Consider the following 27,615-nt stretch of genomic DNA (forward strand, 5'->3'; position numbering starts at 1 on the left):
ATCATGAAGCCATGATCATTTTTAAAACAAATTCTCTGTAAGATAGTGATTTCTTTTACTCTCAGACATGTAGGGATACTCCAAGTCATTCTCAGTTTCTCAACATATAAGTAGAGTCACCATAAAATGGAAGCAAATATGTGTTCTTGAAAGTTTGGGTTTTGTTCTGGAAATTCCTGTGTTTCTTGTGATCTTATGGTTCAATATTGAATGAATTTTTAATCTGAAACCCACATATGCGAAAACAACAGCAACTATAGGCTATCTCACCACTGTTACCAGGTACGATAGAACAACATCTAGGCAATTCTGCCTGTTACTCTTTCTTTAAAAAAATAACTTTGAGGCTTGGGTCTATGTAACTCATGGCAACATTTAGTTCTCAATTTGACCTCATCACTAAAGGATGCTACCTCAGCTATAAAACCTTTTAAATGCTACTACTATAAGAAATCTTTTCTAACCAAAGAACTCAGTAGTCTGTTTCCTATGGCATAAGCATGGGATTGATACTCTCACTAGAAACATTTTTTTCCAAAAGAGCGAACAATAAGATCTTCATTAGTGGAATTTATTTACAAAGGTGTTTAAAATGTCACTCTTCAGATAATGGATGGAATTGCTTAAAGGTTCTTAAATAGAGTGTTCTACCATTCCTAAGATAAATCTTTCCTAATACAATCTTAATTGATTATACTTCCCAAAACTCCTGCCCACCAACAGGAACAAATTTAGGAATTTCCCTAAACTACTTTACAAACTGGAACAGATATTGTACACCAGCCTTCCTAGGCTTTCAGTTATTCCTGCTTTTTTGGACTTCTAGAATGCTTCACACATTTCACAGACAATTTGTTGAAGTTTCCTCTGATCAGACATTAAATGGGACCCTAAAATATGTCATCTATATCTTGGTTTTCTCACAAAATTATCATTTGGTACATTGAATTTAAAAATATAGGCAATTCTGATAATTACAAATTTACTGAGTTTATTTTAAAAGCCCTTAAATATAGTGTTAGTTTTATGAGCAAACCAAGTCATACATAGTATAATTTTAGGAACATAAAGGTTGCTTTATACTCCTAATGCAGCCCTCCTTTCCCCATGTTTTGGACTAGAACACCCAGCATTCCTGATCATGCTGGCTATGCTGCCTGAAGCTAATGGGAGCTGACCTCCAAAATATCTGGAGGGCACCAGATTGGGAGAGGCTTTCTTGAAACCATAAAATGACTCTAGAATTCTAAGGAGTGCTAAAACCTCCAAATTATTGCTTGTTTTCCCCAAAATTCCATTTTTCTCTAAAGGGGTAAACTGGATGCTTTCCCCTTGCCCCATTTCTAGAAATTTTACATCTCCAGAATCAGATGTCAGATCAGATTTCAGAGCCTATATTTTCTACAGCATTTCTACTTTACATTGCTAATTTCTCTCCTCTTGGGCTACATCAGATTCCAGGTTTCCCAAGCCCAAGGCTTAAGTCTTTAGTTGCTTGATGTTATTTCTGTTTGCCTTTCCATGTGCCACTTGATAGGTTTCTACACTCCCCACCCGTCAAATCCATGTTCTGCAGCCATGATCAATTTATCTTGGCTGTTCTGTAGACTTAAGTCTACTTCCAGTTATCATTGCTTTGAAAATGTGTGTGGGGTTTTTGTCAACTGTTGGCAGTATTGCACTAAAGAAGAAATGGTGAATAGAAGAATATGTGTTTGGGAATACTGGATAGTAACTGTGGAAGACAAAGTCTGTGTGGGAAAGTAGAAGCTCTGCCCAGCCAGTTCTCTTAAAAGACTGACAAGTCACATCTTTCTTAATACATCATAGTTAAAATTTTATATAGCACCAAGAATGTGCAAATGCATGGTGAATCATCAGAAACCCTACCTGGATGTTATCCCCATGCATTACCAATTTTCATGTCACAATCCACCAGGGATTAATTAACCTATGGGACTCTGTGATGCATGCTGCTGTAATGTTTAATGTCCAAGCCCACCCATGAACTAGAATCCCAGTTGTCCAGTACTCCATGTAATAGGGGGACCTTGGGCATGTTTCATAGCTTCCTGTCTTAAGATATTCTTGATTGTGTGGGTGACCAGGGACAGCAAGCACAGGCCCAATCTCTTACTTGAGCAACAATATTCACATGAAGGAGTTAACACTGGTGTGGTGTAATGGTTAGAGTGTTGGACTGGAACTCAGGACTCTGAGGGTTTAGTCCCAGCTCAGCCATGCGGCTCCCTTAGTAACTGGGGGCTAGCATGCTCACAGTAAGGAACAAAATGGAGAGAAGGAAGATCATGTAAGCTGCCTTGGGTTCCTTGGAGGAAAACCGGCAGAATAACTTGATAAGTAGATGTTAGTTATGGTTGCTGCTTATAAGGCTTAATTCTCAAACATTTTATTTCAGGATTTTGATTTGTAAAAGTATATTTTCGCAAGTGTTAACATAAAGATGCTGATGGTTTCTTGTCTGAAAAAAGCAGATCATAATATCAATTAGTTGTACAAAGTCCCTTCTTGATCTTCTCATCCAGTTACAAATGAAATCCTCCTCTGTCAGGTTGCCTGCACATTCTGACTCACCACAAGTGACTAGGTGAATGGCTGTTTACAAGCCTTGGTTATGAACATATCAGTCTTGTTTTTGCCTTGTCCAGATGTTGCCAGACTGCAGATCAGGCAGGACTTAGCATAATTACATAGGGACGCACTTAGGTTTATATGAAGCATAGCAATAAACATCACAACAGTGAATAGAATAGTCCCCCCCTCCCCCCGAATGGAATAAAGTGGAATCCATCTTTAATACACTGTATTTGCCTGATTAGTGTCAAGAAACCCACCATGGGACTCTTTGTTTTTAAACATGTACATAATTTCTCCCCCTTCCTCAAAATTCCTTAAAATAATTCTTAGAATCAGCAACATCAAAGGAAATTGCTGCCCTTGGTGGTTCTCTCAGCCGCTGCCTGTGACTTTACAGTGTCTGTGCTAAATTAATTGGAGAAAACAGGACCAAAAAGCATTTCGTTAAGGTCAGCTAGTTGGGGTACTGCAAGTTCATGACAGACTTAATCACTGCTTTGCTGAAGAATGAACATGTTAGCTGAGATGGACAGTATAACCTTTCCTGAAGAAAATGGTCACTTTACAAAGCTATGTAATGTTAATGCTGCAGATTGCAAAGTGGTGATGAGGGCCTTTGCCAGGCAGAATATTTCTTTTCTGACATGTTCCTCAAATGCTTGGCCAACACCTGAGTTTAGGGTGTTTCTCTTGTTCTCTTACCATTTCACAGTTTGATATAAAACCTAGTGCTATGGTTAATTACTGAATTCTTGATTTGGCTCCACAATGGTTTGCTTTGCCCTGCTGAAAAACAAACTTACGGAAAAGCTTTGATCCATTGTCAGCTAATTGTGAAATTGCCTGATAAGCCTCTACTAAAGCTGTCTTGTAATAAGTACTTGGACACTCTGGATCAGCTGCCTAAAATTTGTTTTTAATTGTAGCAGAACAATTGCAATAAGGGTGAGCTAGCAAGTCCAGGAAAGACTTGAAATATTTTAATTATATTATTTCACTTAAAAGCATTCTTTCCCCACTCTTCATTTGAAAGGCCTCCCAGAACAGTTTTCATAAGATCAACAAAAGCAAGACAGTCCTTGCCTATAGACTTACAGGCTAAAAGGTATAAAACAAAAAGGGTGGAGGGAGGATGAGAAGGAAGGAGGAAAACAAATTACATTGTAACTCTTATAGCTTTAGATGTGGAAAAGAAATGACTCGGGGAACATAGGTACTAGGTAGAGCTCATCTCTTAGCAGAGTTGCTGGAATAGCCCTGCTTCTCATCTTATCCATTACTTCAGCCTGCCAGATAAGCATTTGCATTATCAGTCTGTAGTACAGCTAACGTCAATCCTGTATTTGTTATATAAATTAGGAAAATGTTAAATTATGATGATTAAAAAATGAGTAATGGAAACCCAAAAACTGTAAATAAAGGGGATGAAATAAAAACCCTAAGACACAGATTCTGACCTGGTTCATAAGAACCTGCCATAGGAAACATAGAAAAATAGAACATAGAAACAGAGTGAATCAGAAGGGGCCTCCCGGGCCATCTAGTCTGACCCCTGGCTCCTGCTGGCTCCACTCATGACATGCCTACAATGTGCATGTCCAACTGGCCTTAAACACCCTCACCGATGGGGCCTCAACGACCTCTCGTGGAAGCCCATTCCATACCCTAGGGGTTCAGACTGTCAGGAAGTACTTCTGGCATCCAAATGGAACCTTGGTTCCCTGAGCTTTGCTACATTGGAACGTGTCCTGCCCTCCTCTGCAAGGAAAAACAAGGGAAAACACCCACCTCCATGTGACACCCCCTCATGTACCTCTATGTCGCCAACAGATCCCCTTGGAGTCTCCCCTTCTGCAGGCTGAAATACCCAATCTCCACTCATACAGCTTTCCCTGCAATCCGACCACCATCCTTGTTGCCCTACACTGCACCAATTTCAACCTGGCTATATCCTTCCTGTAATGTGGAGCCCAGAACTGAACACAGCACTCCTGTTGCAGGTGCAGAGACATTTGAAGAGAAAAGGGAAGGGAAATGCATGGCTAACATATTGAAAGTGAAAGCCTGAAAAGTGCCACTGCACTAGTGCCACTGGGGCTTGCAAAAGGTCCCAGCTTCAGTCACCGGTATCTCCAGGGAGAACTGGAAAAGACTGGCCTGAAACCTGGAGAGGTATTGCTAGTCGTCATACACCAGTTTTCCTCAACCTGGTGCCCTTTAAATGTTTTTCTAAACTCCCAACATTCATGACTATTGGTCATGGTACCTGTGGCCGATGTGGTTGATGTCCAGAAATCCTCACCAGGTTTGGAAGGTGTCGACGGTGCTGAGCCAGATAGACAAAAGGCCTGACTTGGTATATAGACAGCTTCATATGTTTCTTTGTCAAATAACTTTGTGCAAAGTTTTCTGTAATTAATGTATGTAATAGAGAATATACAATCATGGCCCAGATTGGTTGAATTTGGGACTCCAAACTAGGGGTGGGAGCAGTGCCAAATGTTTAATAGTCCTTTTTAATTAAAAGTGTTGGTGATGGGAGAGAACTGTTAAAATATAGCACACAGTAGGTTCTTGTCATATATCAAAGAAAATATGGATAGGCTCCACACTAACCTAGTTGAGTTTAGCTCTCATTAACTGAAATAGGAACTAAGTTCACCCAACTTTGTTTGGATCTAACCCTAGATTTACAAATACAAATCTTTGCATTAATATATTTTTCTTTCTTTTTAACATCATGACAGCATGATCAGTCATGGTCATCATGACAGCAAGAGGGTAGAATGTATTTACCTAGAAATGCAAATAAATTCTGTATATCTGTGTTGTCCTTTTCTGTTCTAGGCCTTCTGCTTTATCAAGTAGTCCAACATATTCAGACTTGCCGTTCATCAGAATATCCCCACACAGGAACCCTGCTGCAGCATCAGAGTCTCCTTTTAGCCCACCTCATCCATACATTAACCCATACGTGGACTATATACGGTCACTACATAGCAGCCCTTCTCTGTCTATGATTTCTGCAGCCCGGGGACTGAGCCCTACAGATGGTGAGTGTCAGAATGGCGTCCTGTTTGCTGTCCTTTTGGCAACAGTTCCATAAATCTTGTTCAAGGCTCTCTTCTACTCCTTCCAGTCAGCTGCAGCAGATCTGTCACACATTTATTATGTCATAAATGTTTCAATACTTCATCAGCCTATAGCCGGTCATTTGTACATTTCACTAAAACATCAACGAAAGGTACCGTCTTATTCAAAATGGAAAAACTGAAGTATATTTATTGCTTCTAACACCTGCCATTGTGGACCGCACTGCTATGACTTTCATTCTATCCATATAAAAGATAAATTCCAGAAGTTAGCAAGTAAAGTGTTCTTCATGGCATGGTCTAAAAAATAAAGGGATAGGTGGTTTATCTTCACTCTACAGAACCTTAATAATTTGGAATTCCATGCTGTTTTTTTTAAGTTTGAGAATGCATAATGCTTGGCAAATTGAGATACTTGGGAAGATAATTTAACATCCCCTCTGAATTTAAATTTTGGAAGCTAGCAGGTAGTTCTTTCATATTAGAATTTAGAATGCATTAATAAATCTTATCCTGTTATTAATGCCATTTCTATGCAGCTTTTCTGAAGCTACTCAAGGTGGTTTACAAAAATAAATGATTCTGGAAAGCAACTTGCAACCAGTGAAGATCCTTCAGTATTGAGGTGATCTGCACCAATTTGTGCACCAGTTTGTGACAATATTGTGCAGCAACGAGCAGCCTAACTGCCACATTTTGCAACTATTGAAGTTTCCATGCATAGTTCTGTACTAGGTAGAGTACATTGCAAAATTCTAACTGTGATGTAACCCAGACATGGAGAACCAGTGTCAGATCAGACTGATTTAGGAATGGTCACATAATCAGTGTAGTTCTACGCTCTCCACCACCACTGTCACCTGAGCATCCAGAGACAGTGTAGGATTTAGGAATGTGCTTGAGCTACAAAACTAACTTTCAGGGGGATTGTGGCCCATCCAGAGCAGATGAGCTGGACTTCCAGTTGACTACCAGTACCACTATCTTGTCTGGATTTAATCTCAGTGTCATAAGCATGTCTCTTTCCTTTTCCCTCTCCTGCAGATTAAGGCAAAAGTAGCATCTGTTGAAGTAGTGATCGCTCTGGTACTGCAGTTTGCTTAACTTGGATGGTTAATGATTGGGAAACGTATTGAAATGTAAACCCAGGAAATCTTGAATATGCATCCTAAGCTGACTGAAACTTTAACTCACAGAAAGTTAAGGAAAGAAACATAAACAAAAATTTTAAAAAGTGCAAATCTGTTAAGATAAAAGATTAGTCAATATAAGAATGTATTGCACAGAAAAAAGAAAATTGACACTGACTTTAGTAGGAATTTCATTGGTGTAGGTAACAGCAAAAAAAGTCCATATTCTGGATCTCTTAACTGTTCAGAAGTAAAACTGTAATTTCAGTATTCAAAATGGTAATTGCTGCTAAATTGAGCTATAATGGGTCAAATTAGCTAGCTAGCGCGTATGCAAGACAATTAAAATACGATTTTAATTAAGAAAAAAGTCCTTCCCACCACACATGAAAATGGCAGATTTACAAAACAGACAATCTGCCTTTAGCTGAATTTGAAAAATGAGCTGTACTCACTGCCCAAATGGATAATACCATAACTAATTAATCCTCACATATAAGAACATATACCTTTACAGATAATCCATTACTTATGGGTTCTTGTTCTTATGAGAATAAATTTTAATGACCTGTTGTCAATCAGAGCTTATATTACACATGGAGGGCATTTGTAATAGTGATAAAGAAAGTTTAGTTGCTGCCTAAAGCATTTGTTAATGCCTTAAATCAATATATTTAGCAGTCCATAAACAATTTTATGGCAAGATCTTGGTAATTATTTAAAAATCCTTTTTGAGAACAATTATATTAATTATAGATTTTACATAGTCTCCAGGAACTTTCATAACTTTCAGCTTTGTATTTACATGCATTTGATATGATTTATAAAATTTGATTTGGTTGCATTATAGACCTGCTGCTCGTATGCCATTATTGTACATATTCACATAAATTTATGTGCTATGCAGCCATAAAACTATAGCTTTTCTGTGTACAGGGGGCAAAATCAATAGAAAGTCAATTGATTAAGTTAGCAGTAATAAAGTTCAACACATTGTACATTGGAATATTTTTGCTGTCTCCTAGACATTCATTTTTAGGATAACTCATTGCAAGCCAAGTCTCAAGATTTTCCCAGTAAGTAGAAGGTATAAATTTGATCTTTTTAAAAAAAAATTAGATTAATTTGCAGACTATGAGGTTTAAACCCAGAATTAATTGTTGGTCATAACTCTGGATGCAGAAGGTGTTACCAGATCCCTGTAATTGTTGCATATGTGGCAACTATTCACTGAACAACTAGCATAAGTGACATTTATTCAAAGAAAGGTATAATGGACTGTGGAACACCTTGCAGACTGCCAGTCTGCTAGCAAAACAAATTGTGCAATGGATCATGAAATGACGTGCACAAATGGAATTAAAGTGTTGGATTGGACACTTGCACAAGGATAAGGGCAGGATTTCTACAGAAGGGACTGGAATGCCAGCATTGTATGCAGCCCATTGAGATTACCATGAATTTGCAACTATGTTGCCAAGAGACTTGGAGGGCATGCTTACAAGCATCAATAAAGAGATGTCTTTTTTTAGGGGGGGTGCATTAAAGAGGAATTTTTTCATGAGTTTCTGTTTGTGTAAGGGAGCTTGAACAGGCTTCATGTCCATACACACCTCTCAAGAAGTCCCCCTTGAGACAGTATGATGCAAGCATAAAAAGCCAAAGTCCATGGCACTTGCACATCTGCATCTTCCAGGACCTGAAACTATATTTCTATTTCAAGGGGAAGTATTCTAAATGTTGCCCAGCACAATATAAGTAGTTCTGTCAAGTCATGGTTTACAAATCCTATGCCCAGTTTTAAGTTGCTTTCGTTTGTATAGATTTGCTCAACTGTGTGTCTTCTTCTGGACTGCCATATTTTAAACGAACCATGCTGAGAAGTGGTGATGGCCAAAAAATTACTTCTGTGGTGTGTGGTGAAAATACATCCAGTTGAAATATGTGAGCAGAGTAACACAAATGGGAGCCATGAATTATGCAGCTTGTTGAGTCTCCACCTCCAGAAGGGTGGGAGAGTCAGTATGGGAGTAGTTAGAGTAGCCTTCCTCAACCTGGGTCCTTAAGATATTTTGGACCACACCTCCCAGTATCCCTCAGCGTTTGCCATGTTTGAAAGCTCCACTCCAAAACATCTGGAAGTCACCAGGCTGGGGAGGGCTGGACAGCTGGAGTGTTGAAACATAAATGAGGACGGCTCAATTTGTAATTTGCACTCATCCATGAATTTGACTAGTGTAGTCTTTGGCTAATCACTTTCTCTTAGTCTAGCCTAATATCGGGGTTGTTGCAGGATAAAAGTTGAGCAGGATGGGGAGACAACCAATGCATGCCACCTTGAACTGCTTGGAGTGCAAATGGAATTGCCATTGTTATGTGTACATTTCAACATTGAAATCTTTCTACAAGAAAGAGAATTTGTATTTAGAAAAACACAGAGATTCAACAATTCTGTGTTGTAGTGGATTGCACAGTTTCTGCCCTGAGGAAACTTCCTCTGTTGAGGACCTGCTGCACCTCTGCTAAAGAATCTTATTGGTTGTTGTGGAGAGCTCTACTGAGTATTCTCCCTTCATGCACATCAGATGCCATTTAAGCCTATTTGACCTCATTCCGTCCTGCATAAATTGAGTGCAGCTTGAGTGCAGCTCTTTGCACCTGTTCCTCATCTCCCGGAGATAGTGAGCTGCAGGGAATGTTTGTCATCTGCCATTTCCTCAGACCATTCCTCTTCCTTCAGGGATGTTTATAGGCTATTACTGAAGAACTGAGGAATCCCAGGAATCATTGATTGTGTGCAGATTGTTGTTTGACTCTTCATGACCCACTGGTTTTGACACCAAGCAAAAGTGTTTGGGATGAGCACTCCTCTTTTGGCCTTCCTTGTTTCCCATCATATGCAAAGATCCTGGTGTGTATTAATCCAGAGATCCCTGTAATATTCGGACTAGGCTTACTGTCTGTTAACAAGCAATTAAAACAAAGCAGGATGGTTTACTTTCCTGATTTATTAATTGATAGTAAGCCAAAGTCCCCAATTTAGGCATAACAAAGAATTCAGATATTATACAAACCAAGATCTTTGCAGCAAAGTTGTCACTCCATGAAATGAAGAGGGAGAGAGTTAAGGTGTCAGAAACCATGGTCTGTAAAACCTTGAATGATTGTCCAAACTAGGCTAGTGTTTGAAACCCATTACAAAAACCAGCTATTATAGCAGTTCCACTATGTACACATCAAAGTAAAACTATCTTCTTACAGCACACACTCCTGCACTTCTGTTTGGCTCTATTCCTTTTGCTAGAAAGGAAAGTGAAGGCTTCCTCTCTTTTCAGAAGCTCAAGCAGCTTTCAGGGCAAAGAATGGTGGTAATGTAATTTATCTTTATACGCTCACTTCATGCCCTTGCAGGTTCTCCAGACTTGCCTTTCAGAGTTTTTGTTATTGTTAGTTAACCCAGACACTTATGTCAGAAAGCTCAGGAAGTGTTTTAAGTATGTCTGGAAAGATACCACAGTTGTCTAATACCTTAAAACTTTAACATCAATAATTTTCTGTAAGGATTTTTGCTTCAGTGTTTTTTTCTTACCATTTTATAGATGGTGAAGTGGTACATGGATAGTTTTATGCTGAAAATCAAATAACAATTTTAAGAGTACATTAAATATTCTTAGTTCACTTTTATCCCCAAGAAATATAAAATGTTTCTGTTTCCTAGTCAGTTCTGAAAACTGGATTTTGCAGTTAAATTTTTCATAAATGTCATAGCACGTAATCTGACGGGTAACAGGCTGGTATCCAATGGAGTGTCATGTTTAGGGTGGCATTGTGGAAGCATCCAGAATTTTCTTTGTGGCTTTTGCAGAACCAGTTAAAACTTGTAAAGAGAGAAACCTCAGCAAGACCCACTAAAGCTTACTTCTTTGGTCTTCTGGTCAACAATTGTTGTATTATCACCACCATAACATAGATAACAAACTGCAGCTCATTTATGACCATTTCTACTGATTTTCATCACTGGAAATCTTTACAATTCCTTTTAGTAAATCAAATTATGGTCTGGAACCAGAGCAAGTTAGTAGTATTTAGGCGCAATTGAAATCAATGGGCAATAATTTAGTCTTGACTGTTTCTATATTGATTTCAATGGGAGCTCACTTTCCAACCCAGTTTGGTTGTTACAAATATGGATAGTTGGTTCCACACATTATCCCTTCACAGAGTGCTCTGAAAGCAATCAACACATTGGCATCTCTCGCATGATATTTTAAAAATAGAATAGAAATGATAACTGTGGAATGAAAGAGGAGGAAGAAAAGCAATAAAACATTGCTTCCTGTTTATCGTAAGTCATTTAATTGTGCTGTTATGTGTCCTATTTTTAGCTCCACATGCTGGAGTGAGTCCTGCTGAATATTACCATCAGATGGCTCTCCTGGCAGGTCAACGCAGCCCATATGCAGACATCATTCCTTCAGCTGCCACAGGAGCTGGTGCCCTTCATATGGAGTATCTCCATGCTATGGATAGTAAGTTTTAGATGTTGTGATGCAAGAGGGTGATCCTGAATTTGCTGCGGGAAAAACCTTTCTGGAAAATGATATGCAGTGCATGCTGAGGCTTAAAGCTTTTCACTTGAATGCCAATTCATGTATTTAGTGTGAAGTACTATATCCCCACTTGGGAATACTACTGTAATTATTCCTCCTCCTCCTCCTCCTCCTCCTCATGATTATGATTATTATTTTGCAATAGTAGTATTTGAGTACAATACTAAGCATATTTCTTACCAAGGTAAGTCCAGTCTTCCTTTCCCAGAGGCATTTCTGCCACTGTTTTTATTTTGGCCTTGCATCTATGCACCATTAGTAATGCCACAGTAATGTATATGGCATTTTATGAAATTTCAGAAGGAAAAAGCTTCTTGCTGTTCTTGTTATTTTCATTCTAAATGTTTACATTGTGAAAGACAACAGAAATGGTGGGAGGGGTGGAGGTGTTTTATCTTGAAGAAGCCATCAGCTCACCCTCACACCTGGACATCTCCAGAATTGCCTTATCAGGTTGGCAAAAGGCTTTCCTCATTTTCTCATTTGAAAATATTCACTGCATGTAGAATTTTACCACCTCGTAAATGAATGAACAATTCTACCATGGATTAAGGACTAAAAAAAGCAATTTGGGAAGTGAGCCTTGAAGAGTTGGTTAAGAAAGGACATCTGGAAAAACAAATGGCTGTGTAAATCTATGATAAGTCATTTTAGTTGTTTTAAACTTCTGTTCAGATAGCAATTTTTCAATTTATTATTTGTTATATTCTTCTGTTTTGAAGAGAATCTTCAGATAAATCTTTTGTTGTAGTATTTAAAGAATTTTGATAGAAGTGTCACTATTTGCTTATTTTGTTGATCAGCATTACATTTAAATTTCTGTAAGGTCCGTTTTAAACATCACACAGTTGGTAACTCAAATATGTCATATAAAGTGGAAGACAAGGGTACATTTCAGACAATGTACCCATGTGTCTTTGAAATGTCAAAGAATCCTTTAGTTTCTAAATCATTGTCAGGCCTTAATTTTACATGTGAACACGCTTAATTTTAGCAAGGCACACCTGCATTGTGGGCTTTTAATATGCTTTAGGAGGCCTTAATATAAATGCTGAAATGCCTCAGATGCACTTTACATGTGAAATAATGGGTATAAAAGTCTGAACCAGGGTGAGGTATCTCATACACAGTGCGTCTCGGGTATCTTTACAATGCCACTAGAGACAGTATAGGTATCACAGAAACAGCCAACCAAGCCAAAGTAAGATCAGCAAGGTTGAGAGAAGGTTTCAGAACTCAAAGGTCACTAAGTTTTATTCAGTCCATTCAGGAAATCCAGCTGCAATTCTGTCTGTTTATGTTGTTGTTTGTTGTTGTTGTTAGTTGTGAAGTCATGTCCAACCCATCGCGACCCCATGGACAATATTCCTCCAGGCCTTCCTGTCCTGCACCACCCCCCGGAGTCCACTGAAGCTTACACCAGTTGCTTCAGTGACTCCATCTAGCCACCTCATTCTCTGCCGTCCCCTTCTTCTTTTGCCATCTATTGTTCCCAGCATTAGGCTCTTCTCCAGGGAGTCCTTCCTTCTCATTAGGTGGCCAAAGTATTTGAGTTTCATCTTCAGTATCTGGCCTTCTAAAGAGCAGTCAGGGTTGATCTCCTGTAGGACTGACCAGTTTGATCGCCTTGCAGTCCAAGGGACTCGCAGGAGTCTTCTCCAGCACCACAATTCAAAGGCCTCAATCCTTTGGTGCTCAGCCTTCCTTATGCTCCTACTTTCACAGCCATACATTGCAACTGGGAAAACCATAGCCTTGACTATACACACTTTTGTTGGCAGGGTGATGTCTCTGCTTTTTAGTATGCTGTCTAGATTTGCCATAGCTTTCCACCCCAGGAGCAAGTGTCTTTTAATTTCTTGGCTGCAGTCCCCATCTGTGGTGATCTTGGAACTCAGGAAAATAAAATCTGTCACTACCTCCATTTCTTCCCCATCTATTTGCCAGGAAGTGAGAGGACTGGATGCCATGATCTTAGTTTTCTTAATGTTGCGTTTCAGTCTGTTTATATTTAGATGCAATTGCTTTGTTGCCTAATAGCTGATGATGAATACCACTCTTAATCCTATTTTGAAAGAGCTGACTGTAGGCAAGTTCATACAATGATAAGCCAGTTATAATAGAAGGAGCTTGCCGAGCTTCACAGAGCATCACTTTTCTGGATTTGGGAGGTGAGGCATGAAATATATATATCCATATACATTGCAGATGATTGTGGATATGTCACTATTGTGAGAGAATTCGGGTCCTTCCACACTTTCCAGGGGTCTGCTACAAAAGCATGTGTGTGCCCTGAAGGAAAGGCAAGAAAGAAGAAACAGGCCAGGGAGCTTATCAGCACCTAATAATCATCTGCTTCTAGTGATTGTGTTCTTTACATTTGATAGGTTTTTAAAAGACGGCTTAATTTTTATCCAAATTGCTCTGTGGTTAGAAGGAATGGCACAGCAATGCCATAAATAAGGCAATGTGGAAATATGAAATAAAGTATTTGTCTTTTGAATATCCTGTAAATTTACTAGATTATTTTCAGCAAAAGGCTGCTGGACAACTAGTTTATTTTGGAGTTTGATTTCATCAGTTAAGCCCTGTCATGAGTTAGCAGCAGCACAGATTTGTTTTTATTTTTTAGATTTATATCCCTCCTTTTTCTTTCTTTTCATTGGGTGAATCCAGAGGGACAGCAGGAAAGACAACTGGTGTCCAAGAGGCATAGGGTACCTGTAAGCCCTTTTATGCAGCAGTGATGTAATTAGTGAAGGACTCTGTGCAGGCTCAGTATAAAAAAGTGCAATAGAAGAGGGGAACATTTTGAACCAAGATGGCAAAACCTTAATGTGGCACTGTTACTGCTGCAAGTTATGTTGCTCTAGCAGGTTACACATGCACAAAGTTGGATTTGCTTCCTGCAGGATGCTCATGTGAATACTCAGCACAATCGGGGCACTATAGCCCAAAAGTCTTAGAAAGCTAAGACTTTTGGGCTATAGTGTGGGGAGCCAAACCAAGAACACTGGTGGATTCCAACATCCCAGACCAGATTCTTCACACATCACCAACAGGGACTCTTCTTTGAACATTCACACAAAGCTCCCGCTTTAGTTGTTTCATTGATTCCAACTAGTCTAGTCAGTCTTTCTCTGCTATAACAGATGGGTTAAGATAATGTGTCTGCAAGACAATGGTAATGTACCAACATAAAGCTACTATGTTACAGAAGCACAAATACTTTAGTTTTTAAGAACTCTACAGATACACCCAGGGCACTAGGAAAGTGTAAAACAATCTGGATAATCGAGGTCAGTCCTTTGGCTTCTGTATCTCCATTATCTATGAGTGTACACTTTACAGTTCCTGTAATGATCATGCTAACCATAATGCTATCAAGCACTTTTTATTACTGGACTTGGAAATACATATATGCATTTATACATACATGTACCTGTACATGCATATTTGCCATACATACATTCATATAACTCAAGGTGATCAAGAAGAAATTAAAAAAAAAAAAAACCAAACCAGAGGTATCAAAGCAGTGGAAGTGCCACTTGTTCTGTCCCTTCTGCAGCAGAGTGGCTGGGCTGCTCCCTGAGGGCCTAGTGAAGGGAACTGGCAAGTCAGGGTAGTGCAGAGAACTTTGCTTCCTCCTCTCATTTTGCTGTACTGCATACATAGCCAGCCATTGATAGAAACCAGAGATAGAAGGGGCCCAGGTGGCACTCAGTCCAGGAAAAGCTGATAAAAGATGTTGCTCTCTCCCTGTCCTTTTGCCAGACTGAACAGAGACTTCAATTTGGGATGTTTCTTAAGTTGAGACAAGATCACACACATCTGAGCTTCATTACAGCAGCAACTATTCAATTAAGGACGATTTCCTGTATTTAAAACACAACACAACTGTGCATTGGTATTATGCAAATTGCTTGTTTTAAAACCCTAAATAGAGAATTTAAAGTAAGAGAGAATCGTGGGGAGGTCACATAGCTTCACCTTCTCCATTTGATGAGAATTTGTTTAGTCAGGCAGCACTGCTTTTATCTAAATAGAGGATGAAGCTAGCCTTTTACTTTGTAAAAACTAATTAAAACTATCTCAACTTGCATGGGTGTACAGTAAATTAATTGTCATTAAGTAGGAATCTGAATGTCCTACCCATTCATCATGCTGAAGAAACCTTTCTTCTTTGTCAGAATTTTAGATGAGAAAACAAAACACAACAAAAACAAAAAAACAATTAGCAGGAAGCCAAGATTAAGATGCTAAAAACAGAACAACAATGCTCATGCTTGCATTTCATAGCTAAGTACTGTAATCAGTGCTGTGCCGTGTTAAATAAGGTGATTTCTGACTCATTCAGGAAATAAGAAATGATATTTGATAGTTTTTCTTAATAGCCATTTTCAAATTACTATGAGAACCAAAACAGACATTATTTTACTACATCTACCTTTAATTTTTACTCTAGAGTAAGTGAAGTTTGGATGAAAACCCTACTGGAGGGGAAAGTGGGGCTTTAACCTGTTCACTTACAAGCCCTATTGTGCCTGAAATTTCTTTTGCAAATTGTGAACCACTGGATTTCTTTTATGGATTATAATGATCAATTGTGCAAAAGGAATTGCACATGTGAAATTACTGATTGGAATTGGACACCTAGTTGGGAAAAAGGCCACATGCACACATTAAAGTACCAATTTCCCTATTAGCCTATTCTAGAATTTAAAAAAGGCAATGCCTATAGTTGCATCTTTAGTGTCTTTTCTTGTCCTCAGAAAACCTGGACACCCTTTGCCCAAAAAGTCTTTAATTCATGGAAGCACTTCACAGGATTGTAAGCTTCTCCTGGCAGAGACATGATTTTTTTTGTTGATGCTGACAGAATCATGCAGTAATCTTTAATAATGTTCCAGATGCTTGCAACTCAGACTATTTGTTTGAGCCCATTTGCATAGTATGATCAAGAAAGAAAGAATTTGTCTGAGCCATTTTAACAGTATGGTCTAAGCCTAGGTGGGTAGGAAGATTGTAACTGTGTTCAGGGCTTTTCAGGAAAACATTCTTCACTCAGAATGCCCCTCCCCTCTGGAACACCAATAAGAAACAAGATACCATTAAAGAATACCTTGGATTTGCAATATCCACCAGCGACTCTTCCAGTTAGCTTTGACTGCCCGTGTTCTCCGTGGTCTCTTGAATAGCCTGAACTCTGTCTTCCAGGAACAGGTAGCAACCATGAGAGTCGCTACTGTAGCAGGAAGGTAGAAAAGGCACAATTTGATCTGGGGAAAAAAAGAGTAGCAACATTAGAGAAAGTGGATATGAAGAGAATTAAACATAAGGCAGAGTGAGAAGAATCGAACATCACACAAGTGGATTTCTGCTCATACAGTGAGAACCCTTCTTCTCTTCCCTCCTGCTGCTCTGCCCCCTGTGACCTCGGATCTATTCCAGAAGGTTCCTCAAACTTCCAGGGCACAGTGGGAGGGAAGATCCACTCCATCCGATATTTTCATTCCTTTGGCAGATGATCAGCAATGGTTATAGCACACTGAACAGAATTATTGGTTGGCACTAATCCAGTCAACCAACTATAGCTACTTTTGTGCTTTCTCACTCTTGCTAATGTGAATAGTGGTATGGGCCTAAGCTAAATAAGGAAAGGGAGACAAGGAGGCACAGGCCTGAGATATAAGGGAACATATAAGGCAGTGGTCTGAAGGGAGAGGGAAAGATAGATGTAGAGGCTGGTGAGAGGAAGCCGGAGGGAAAACCAGCTGACAAGGGGAGATACGACTCATCCCTGCACTCACCTACAGCACCTCTTTTATCCACTTTTCTAGACACTTTCCCATCATTTGGAGGGCATCTTGATAGGAACATAATGAGGGGCCTAAAATGGGTGCTTCTGGACTTTGCTTGTTCAGACTGTGTGGAACCAAGACAAGCTTCAAGGGGGGGGGGAATTACACCTCCTATGAAATATCTGTTGGACTACAATCTCGGTGTCCTTCCACTGCTCAGTAGAGTAGAAACAAATGTGATCCTGGGTCACTGAGATGGGCGGTAGGCTCCATCTTGGAGGGGAATAGTGCTGATCAGCATGCCCGATAATGCAGAATTAGAACCCATACCTTTCCTTACTTTGTTCTGTAATTAGAAAGAAACTGTTTAAGCATAGCTTCTGATTTTGTCACCTTTGCATGCATCATTTTTGGTGTCCTTCATTAAATAGCCTTGTCTTGTAAGCTTTGAACACTGTTTTTACTCTAAGACAATCAAAAGCCATCACTATTCTCAAGTATCAAAGCATTTCACTGAACGAAGCAGCAGACAGCCACACAGTAATGGGCGAACCCATAAAAGAGAGATGAAAAGGTCAAATTATAAGAAGCTTGAAGAAATAAAAATCTTTACATTAACTTTTAAATGCTGACTCGTCAACACAGTATCCGGAGTGAGATTGGAACAACATGGGTGCATGCTGGCTGCACAGATGTAAAAGAAGGGAGATGAGAACCACAAGCCAGATGCCAGAGATGACTCACACTCTTGTTCACAGTCTTATCTATGGGGTTATGGCCAAAGAGAGTTCCAAAATGAAGCGCAGATGGGCATGTGAGTAGAGATCAGATCATATAGGGATAGAAGCAATGAAGCAAGACTTCAACTACCAAATGGTGGACTTAGAGTAGATACACAGAAGGGGGAGATCAGGAAACCTGGTGCTTTATTCTTGTCCTGCCCTGTTTATACTTTCTTCTTTAGGACGATCTTGGTCCAGACATTGTTAAGGACAGCATACTGGAGCGGATGGATTATGTTTCATCTGACAGGACTGATTTATGTCGATGAGTAATAGTAATGAAGGGCGAATAACTGGACATTGAACATTAAGGTTTTGTTCATTTGGTTGAAAAGATCACTCAGATGATTGTTGGAACAGGTATGCTACTTTGAGCACATTAGCCCAACCTAAGCACAATCCTATGGATTTTGGGGTAGGTTAAATTTGCAGTTAAATCTTCTCCATTATATCCAAGTTAAAAGCAGTTAAAACCCTGAGCTTGTGAGAGAAATGTGAGATAGAAATGCCAGAAATATTTTCAGAGGACATTATTTCATCATACTTATCTTGGCTGCAGTATTTTCCATATAAAAATTATGAACAAAAGAAAAATATGATCTTGATTTCCATGTTGTGTGTGAGAAGCTCTTCTTGGCTCTTTTCATTAATGTGGTTGGGCTTTGGGTTTGCCAGTAGCTCTGATTTGAACTACTCCGTCTCCTTGCTTCTAGTGAATTAATGATGTGAATGTCTAAGCAGCCATCAGATTCATAAATCACTAGAAATGAGAGGGATAACACATAAAAGTCTTTTCCTTTTGTTTAGCCATTTATCATTTTGCTTGCACATTAATAAACAGAGCTCCCCTGAGGTAAGCAATGGAAAGATAAATTTTTCTTCCTAATTTTCCTCAATCGTAGCCAGTAGATCATAAGTGGAAAGAGTGGGCTTGTCAAAAGCATGTCGTACTGTTGTGGCGACTCTTTATATCCAATGCCAGTAGTAATGAATAAAGAAGACTGGGCACTTAGGGTAGTTAATTGTTTTTGTTTACATAACAGGCGCTAGGTTTCCAAGTCCAAGGCTGCCAACAAGACCAAGCCGAAAGCGAACGCTGTCCCTATCACCTCTATCTGATCATAGCTTTGACCTTCAGACCATGATCCGGACATCTCCAAACTCCTTGGTCACAATTCTCAACAATTCCCGCAGCAGTTCCTCAGCAAGTGGCTCCTACGGCCATTTATCTGCGAGTGCAATAAGGTAAGGAACTGGGCAAATAACAAGAATCTTCAGTGTTTATAAATCTTATAAGAGTCAAACACCAAATACACTGATTAACCACTAGTTATAACCTTTGGTTCAATGGACTGCACTTCCATTCAGGAAATGAAATTAGGATCCCTCTGTGAGCAAACTTGAAGTGTTTAGATGCTTATTTCTGGGATTCATTTAGTATAGCATACCCTTTCAGCCAAAATGAAAGTCCAGCAAGCAAAGGCATTGAATGGAATGCATTACATAAACTTTATGCAGCTTTGAGAAAATACAATTTAAGATGTAGTCCTATTCTGAGCAAGTTTCCTGATAAGAATGTAAAAGGATCCCTGCTTTTCTTTCTAAGCTAGCCTTCTGTTCCTCAAAGTAGCCAACCAAAACCTCTGGAAAAGATATAGATGCAGTACCTTCTCCCAGTCTTATTTCCCAGCAACTAGTACGGAATGGCACAGTGCCTCTATTCCTGAGGTAGCATATTGCCTTAATTTTATGCATGCTTCAGAAAAATGGCCTGCAACTCCAGGCATGCCAAACCAGCCATAGGAGCTGTAGGAGATTTTTCTGCCTAAGTATGCATGGAATTGTGCTCTGAAAGACATGTTGCCACTGATAGCTCTCCCAGCATTTAGCTTCATCAGTTGACTCCATGCTTTTGTACTTAGAGGACAGCAGCTTGGGGAAATAAAAGGGTACTGAGAAGCAACTGGACTTGGAAGGCGTGACCTGAAAAACACACCCAACCACCTATCATACTACTTTCCTGCTACTTCAGCCTCTTTCACTTTTCCCCAATTGTTAGAAGCATTGATCAACTCGTAAGGGTGCAATCCTATGCATGTCTAGACAGAAAATATATCCTACCAACTTCCAGAATGTCCCAGCAGGTCATGTTGGGAATATTGGAATTGCAGGAGATTTTCTGTCTAACCAAACAGAATTGGGCCCTAAAGAGGTGCAATCTTGTGCATGTTGCACAATGTCATCAGTTTACCATAGAACCGTTTCACAGATAAAATAAGCACAGGTGGAAAAATTAAAACAAATGATTATAAGTGCTATTTTAATCATTACTTTTTCTTTGAAAATTGTTCTGAAAATATTCCAAAAATGTTCAGCAAAATAGTTTGTGTCATACTAAAGTCTGATTTGAATGCTGTCCTAGAAATGTAGACCTGCATAATTTTGTTAAGGTAGATTCCATAACCGCCCTGATTAACTTTAAATAGGCACTGATTGCCATATTTAGATTACTGTTGCAAAATTGTGATCTTTTTGCATGACCTTTATAGGTATTGGATCAGTCATGTTTACTGTTTAATCTATACAAATATTTTCAAGATTATCCCATAGGACAGCAGTAGATGCATAGCAACTTTGACAGACAGAGGATTTAAATATCTTTATACTTACTGCTTGAGAAGTGAAGGGTCAATTTCCATACAGTTATGGCTCATGTGTATCTCAATGCAAAAGCTTCCATATTTCTTGTAAGGAGATTAATCTAGTGCAAGGGGGATACACAAATTCCCCCTTCATGCGCATGTGAACAAAGATTTTTCATGAGTCACAGATGTTCCATAGACTCTTTGGAGTGACATCCCATGTCACTCTGGGATTGAAGATGGATGTGGCATTTTTACAGTAATGGGGCCAGACTAGAACTACTCTCAGGTCCTTTTTTTCTTCTTTCAAATGTACCCTTCTGCTCTAGGATAATGCTCTAGATATACAATCTCTGCATGTTTGCAGCAGAGACCTGGATGTATACAGAACTGATTAGCTAGTGCTGTGATGTCACAGAGCTACCTTCTCTCTGGTTCTCTGAAGCAATTAATTGTTTCTGGGTTTTTTTTCTTTTTTTAAGCATTTGAATAACTGAGCATTTAAATGCTCATCCATATCCAAATTAGCATTTAAGTGACTATATAGGGCACTAAAACAAGAGCAAATAACCCAACTAGTAACTCAATGGAGGAGGAGATCTGATGGCTTAACTAGTGCTCAGTTCACTGGTATGCCTGTCTGTCTTTTTAATTATGAGCCTGGGAGGCAGCCAGGCTTACAGTGTGGCTAAAGGACCCACTGTGAGTCTTTTTTAAATGACATGCCTTCTTTTGTGGTGGTGTGGGGGGGAACGTAGGGGCCTGCATAGTCCTTTTCCTTCAAAAAACTTCAAACATGGCAGGAATTGGCAGCACTGTGTTCGGTGAAATATAACATCCTCTGAGGATTCTTTCAGGGTTTGAAAAGTGTAGAAGTTTTTCTTTTCCTTTGTCATCTGACCCTCTCTGTTCCTCATTTGCACAGGCTACCTGAGCAGAAACATGAAATTAACAAGGTCTTGTTAATTACAGACAGATTTCGATAATATTTGGTTACTTTCACCTTGGTGCTTGGCTGAGATTAAGCTAAACAAAGTTGGAAAGAGATTAAGCAGTTGGAGGCCCAAGAGGTTGAGACAAGTTTAAACAGCAGGGGGAAGAGCTGGAACAGCCAAGGCTGAAAGAATTGGATGTAGGCAAAGGAAAATCAGCTTGGTTTCCAAAAGTCAGCTTTGCTTCCATCTTGGCTTTTCCAGAGCCATTTTGCAAGAGGGAAATGGGCTACAATTGACTTTTGCCACTGAGAGTGACTCTACTTGGAGAAATTAACTGGTCATTCTTTTTGGAGCACCATCATGTAGAAGGGCAGTTTTCCTTGTGATTATGTTCTGCTGAGGTCATGGAATTCCAGTGTAATCAATGGGACTTACTTATCAGTATGGGCATATTCTGACCTATTTCCAGTTTACATACTGTGTGAACTAGGCATAACACTGATGGTAAACTGGGCCAGTTGGAATACATTGCATTGGTCTCTTTAGTGTTAGCTTTCCGGATCCAGATAGCAAAAGGGATGCTGTAACTTTTAGTCATGCATAGAAGAGAGCAGAGTTTTCTAGGTGTAGCTATCTCTATCAAAGTACTACATGGAAGAGAGAATCTGTGCTAGCAGCAGCATTTCTTCGGTGCATCCCTTAAAAGCAGAGGGTCTGGATTGACAATTCAACTGGAGATCTATCTTTTCAAAGGCTGTGCAATGAAGGGGGAAAATTTTACATTAAGAGAAGAATTCATCAAAATATTAGGGTAGGCTAGATACAAGGGGCAATATCCAGCAGGGCGGTTCTACCTCTGCTAGTTCTGTTGGTTTGGGTGCTTCTAAAAATAACCCTGGAGGTGACATGCTCATTTCTGAGTTGGGACAGAAGAACAAAGCTTACTTTGTGGTTTTGCTGACCTGCCTAGTTTCAGAAATGTGCATTTTTGCTTGGCTCCTGTCAGTTTTAGAAGTACCAAATCTCAGGTGCATAAATAGTAGGTTTCATGAGCACAGTAGGGTACAAGTCAGTATATTTCTCAGTCACTGCCTTAAATGAGTCATTTGTAATTCTGAGTTGTCTGTAAACACATCAGTATGTATGTACAACAACAGAAAAACATACATGCTACATAAGCACAAGAATACTATAATTACTAAAGCACTTCTTCCTGGTTCTTTTTTTCTGTTTAGCTTAGAATTTTGCAAAGCCAAAATAATCTATTTGCCCTTGCTGTCACTATTAGTAGTGAAAACTATTAGTAAAAAAAGTGATTTTTGAGGTCCCTCTCATATTTCAGTCAGATGCCTCAACATCAGACAAACTTCTGTAAGAATCCAAAAGGCTGACATTTAATGCTTATGAAAGGTTGGTTCTGAGTTAGCAAACAAACCACAAGTCAGAAATGCTCCTGAGTCTTGGTGGCAAAAGAACTAAGTAATTTAGTTTTGTATGATTTGTTTCTTATTCTACAAAAGACTCTCCATCAATGAAAATGCAAAATTCAACACAAAAATTGAAAGAGATCTGTCTCAGTCTACATATTTAATTATATTTTAGGTTAGAAATAAAAAAGATATAAAATAAACAGAAGGGCTGGCTTACATTACTGTAGTCATTTTAAAAACTTAAAGAGCACAAAAAAAGAAACAGATGTCTCTTGGCGTCAGCTCCCTTTCTTTCTACAAAGCTTTAAATTATGCTTTAAATTATTGTTGTGGGTTGTTTTTCTTCATTTGAAGATTTCAGATTCCACAGATATTCAAAGCTATATTTCATGGGCTGAATTCTGTCTCTAGTTTAGCCTGTGTATACTTCGTGTTTCATGTTCATAACTTTGTTGGTGCATGTATTTGTAAAAGGAAGAAACTCCTCACTTAACATTTGCTCATTATTCTCCAGTAGTGTCTCTTGTTTTTAAATCAGCAACATAGGGGTATGTTGCTGCAGGTCAGAAATGCAGTATTTGAACTTACTTGCCATGCTGTCAAGTAAGAGTTTGCCAAAATGAGAAGAAAGCAAATGTTACCTTGGAAATATTTGCTAATGTAAACCCCTGTGTGGATTCTCATACTGATACAAGGGAACGATCCAAAATAAATCCAGTCCAAAATATGTAGTACCACTCATAAACCCCTAAAATTATTTTTGAATCCAAGTACTTTGCTTTAAGAGGTGTCTTCGATTCAAACCATTAGGCGTTAGGAAAATGTAACCATTTAAAGATCATTTTCTATTAGTGTTCTGTTACACTTGCTGAGATCTCACCTTCTGTTTTCAGTTTCTTTTGAACACCCTTCCCCACTCCTGGGGGCTAAGGGTCTTCCTATGTGGCACTCCACAAGGCAGGGTGGACAACTTTGGAGGGTCTGGAGGCCAGTCCAGACTTCTGGGAAAGGGTATGCATTTGTTCGTAATTAAAACTATTCCTGTATCACTTTTCTGCCATAAAGTTTAGGCAGAAAATTTTGTAGGAAATTTTATTAGCTCATCAAATATTATTTTAAAAAGGAAGATATTAGACAGACTAAAATTGCACAGCAGCAACAGTGGAATGTGTCAGCAGGCAATTACTATATATTATTACAATACTTTTATGCCACTGAATAACTGAAAATATATAAACAGTTCACAATAAAATTTTAAATGTGCACACATGCGATACTGCAGTCAGCACTGTGAAACCCAAACCAAACACGACACTGAAATCAAACAGGACAGAATTTGCTTGTCTCCAGGCAAATGCTGAAAAGTAGAATAACCAAAACTATTCTAAAACTGTGCTGGAAGCCAGATTGAAATAGGCCCAAATAATCAATTAGATGGCTACCACTCGCCTCTTGGCTGAGATTACCAGGAGACGTAAATAGCTGTAGAGAAATCTAATGGGTTAATGATGGCTTCCTTAGGAGTGGCTTCACAAGGAGGCAGACAAACCTCAGGACTGGGCTGCCATTTGCACACGCTCATTCCTAAGACTACCACTTAGAAATAAAGCATTTGGAGGTTGCAATTTGGAAAAGACAGAAGGTCAACTGCCTTTCATGCAGCTCTGGCAATCCATGCTAATCAATAGTTTATAGTAATCCTGGTTATTTTCACTAGGAGAATTTATTTCCTATAAAAATAAACATGCCAATGAACATGCACTGATAGAATTTGCAAAGAAAGGCAACCTTAATGTCTCTTTTCAGCCTATGTTCAGAGAAAGTGAACATAGTTCAAGTGCAAGTTCAAAGTGCAGTGCAAGTGCAATGAAGGGAAATATTTAAACGTATAAAGTCAGAAAATAGTCACATCATCTGATAAAAAATGACTAAATGATACAAAGACCTCAAAAATTTTAGAGTGAGCTAGGTATTAAATATGGAGTGTATGTTCTGACAGGCAAAGCCAGATTGCACAATTTCATTAAATGGTTTAAAATGTACATGGACAATATGTAGTCATAGGCCACATGATGTGGTAGCAACAGGAAAACCACAGTCTGACTTGGGACCCTTAGAGTGGGCAGAGGCTTTAACCCAGGGGTCCTCAAACTTTTTGAATAGGGGGCCAGGTGAAAGGCTGTGGTGACCTTTGCGGGCCAGTGAGGTGGAGGTACCTGGGAGCACGGGTTGGTGAGGTGCTGTCGGGCACGCATGAGGCAGCATCAGGCATGCGTGGCAGTGTCTTGCTCGTTTGGCGATCTTCCAGCAAGTCCAAAACCATCTCTGAATGAGCAAGCCACCACCTCCCCACCCATGCTGCGAGGCCACGGCGAGCGCGCGCATATGGGAGGCAGGCGGCAGTGGTGGCTTGCTCGCTCGCCACCACCTCCCCGCCCATGCAGCAAACGTGCATGCAGGCAGCGAATCGTGGTGTGGGCCAGATGGATGGTGATGGTGGGCTGGATCTGTCCCGCGGGCTGTAGTTTGAGGACCCATGCTTTAACCTGTACCACATCCAGTGCTCTGGATACATAGATCACTACTACGCTAATGTTGTTTTGTTAGTCGCGAAGTCGTGTCCGACCCATCGCGACCCCATGGACAACATTCCTCCAAGCCTTCCTGTCTTCCACCATCCCCCGTAGTCGACTTAAGCTTATACCAACTGCTTCAGTGACTCCATCTAGCCACCTTATCCTCTGCCGTACCCTTCTTCTTTTGCCATCCATTGTTCCCAGCATTAGGCTCTTCTCCAGGGAGGCCTTCCTTCTCATAAGGTGGCCAAAGTATTTGAGTTTCATCTTCAGTATCTGGCCTTCTAAAGAGCAGTCAGGGTTGATCTCCTCTAGGACTGACCAGTTTGATCGCCTTGCGGTCCAAGGGACTCGCAGGAGTCTCCTCCAGCACCACAGTTCAAAGGCCTCAATCCTTTGGTGCTCAGCCTTCCTTATGGTCCAACTTTCACAGCCATACATTGCAACTGGGAAAACCATAGCCTTGACTACATGCACTTTTGTTGGTAGGGTGATGTCTCTGCTTTTTAGTATGCTGTCTAGAGTTGCCATAGCTTTCCTCCCCAGGAGCAAGCATCTCTTAATTTCTTGACTGCAGTCCCCGTCTGCGGTGATCTTGGAGCCCAGGAAAATAAAATCTGTCACTACCTCCATTTCTTCCCCATCTATTTGCCAGGAAGTGAGAGGACTGGATGCCATGATCTTAGCTTTCTTAATGTTGAGTTTCAAGCCAACTTTTGTGCTCTCCTCCTTCACCCACATCAAGAGGCTCTTTAGTTCCTCTTCACTTTCTGCCATGAGAGTGGTATCATCTGCATATCTGAGGTTGTTGATATTTCTCCCAGCAATCTTTATTCCAACTGGAGATTCATTTAGCCCCACCTTTCTCATGATGTGCTCTGCATATAAGTTAAATAGGCAGGGCAACAATATACAGCCTTGCCGAACTCCTTTCTCAATTTTGAACCAATCAGTGGTTCCGTGTCCAGTTCTCACTGTCACTTCTTGACCCACATATAGGTTTCTCAAGAGACAAATAAGATGGTCTGGTACTCCCATCTCTTTAAGAACTTGCCACAATTTGTTGTGATCCACACAATCAAAGGCTTTAGCATAGTCAATGAAGCAGAAGTAGATGTTCGAAATGTTCTCCCAGAAGTAGATGTTCTCCCTCTTCGAAACCCTGCCTGTACTTCTGGTAGTTCTCAGTCCACATACTGCTGGAGCCTAGCTTGTAGGATTTTGAGCATAACTTTGCTACCATGTGAAATGAGTGCAATGGTGCGGTAGTTTGAACATTCTTTGGCATTGCCCTTCTTTGCGATCGGAATGTAAACTGACCTTTTCCAATCCTGTGGCCACTGCTGCGTTTTCCAAATTTGCTGGCATATTGAGTGCAGCACTTTTACTGCATTGCCTTTTAAGATTTGGAATAGCTCAGCTGGAATACTGTCAACTCCACTAGATTTGTTGCTGCTTAGACTTCCTAAGGCCCATTTGACTTCACATTCCAGGATGTCTGGCTTGAGGTCAGTGACCACCCCATCGTGGTTATCAGGGATGGTAAGCTCTTTCTTGTATAGTTCTTTGTGTAATCTTGCCACCTCTTCTTAATCTCTTCTGCCTCTGTTAGGTCCCTGCCATTTTGGTCTTTTATCATGCCCATTTTTGCATGAAATATTCCCTTCATATCTCCAATTTTCTTGAAGAGATCTCTGGTCCTCCCTATTCTATTGTTTTCTTCTATTTCTTTGCACTGCTCATTTAAGAAGCCATTCTAATCTCTTCTAGCTATTCTCTGGAATGCTGCATTCAACTGGGTGTATCTTTCTCTTTCTGCCTTGCCTTTTGCTTCCCTTCTTTCCTCAGCTATTTGTAAAGCTTCCTCAGACAGCCATTTTGCTTTCTTGCATTTCTTTTTCTTTGGGATGGTTTTAGTTGCTACCTCTTGTACAATGTTGCAAACCTCCGTCCATAGTTCTTCAGGCACTCTGTCTATCAGATCTAATTCCTTAAATCTGTTTGTCACCTCTACTG

At 39.8% G+C, this 27,615-nt stretch overlaps 1 protein-coding gene across 9 annotated transcripts in view; it reads left to right on the forward strand.

The window, feature by feature from the left end:
• GLI3 (GLI family zinc finger 3) overlaps positions 1-27,615 on the forward strand; it is a 476,769-nt gene that overhangs the window by 372,311 nt on the left and 76,843 nt on the right. For 8 of the 9 annotated variants that reach the window (XM_044454104.1, XM_044454087.1, XM_044454118.1 and 5 more), the window contains 3 exons: positions 5,446-5,651; positions 11,206-11,349; positions 19,060-19,261. In XM_044454104.1, coding sequence (XP_044310039.1) covers positions 5,446-5,651; positions 11,206-11,349; positions 19,060-19,261 — 552 coding nt within the window. Of the gene's footprint in view, positions 1-5,445; positions 5,652-11,205; positions 11,350-18,189; positions 18,377-19,059; positions 19,262-27,615 lie in introns of those variants that run through there. The other variant, XM_044454146.1, reaches the window with a different exon arrangement.

Source organism: Varanus komodoensis, unplaced genomic scaffold (assembly GCF_004798865.1).
Source record: "Varanus komodoensis strain SLA01 unplaced genomic scaffold, ASM479886v1 scaffold10, whole genome shotgun sequence".
In the NCBI taxonomy this organism is placed as follows: Eukaryota; Metazoa; Chordata; class Lepidosauria; order Squamata; family Varanidae; genus Varanus; species Varanus komodoensis.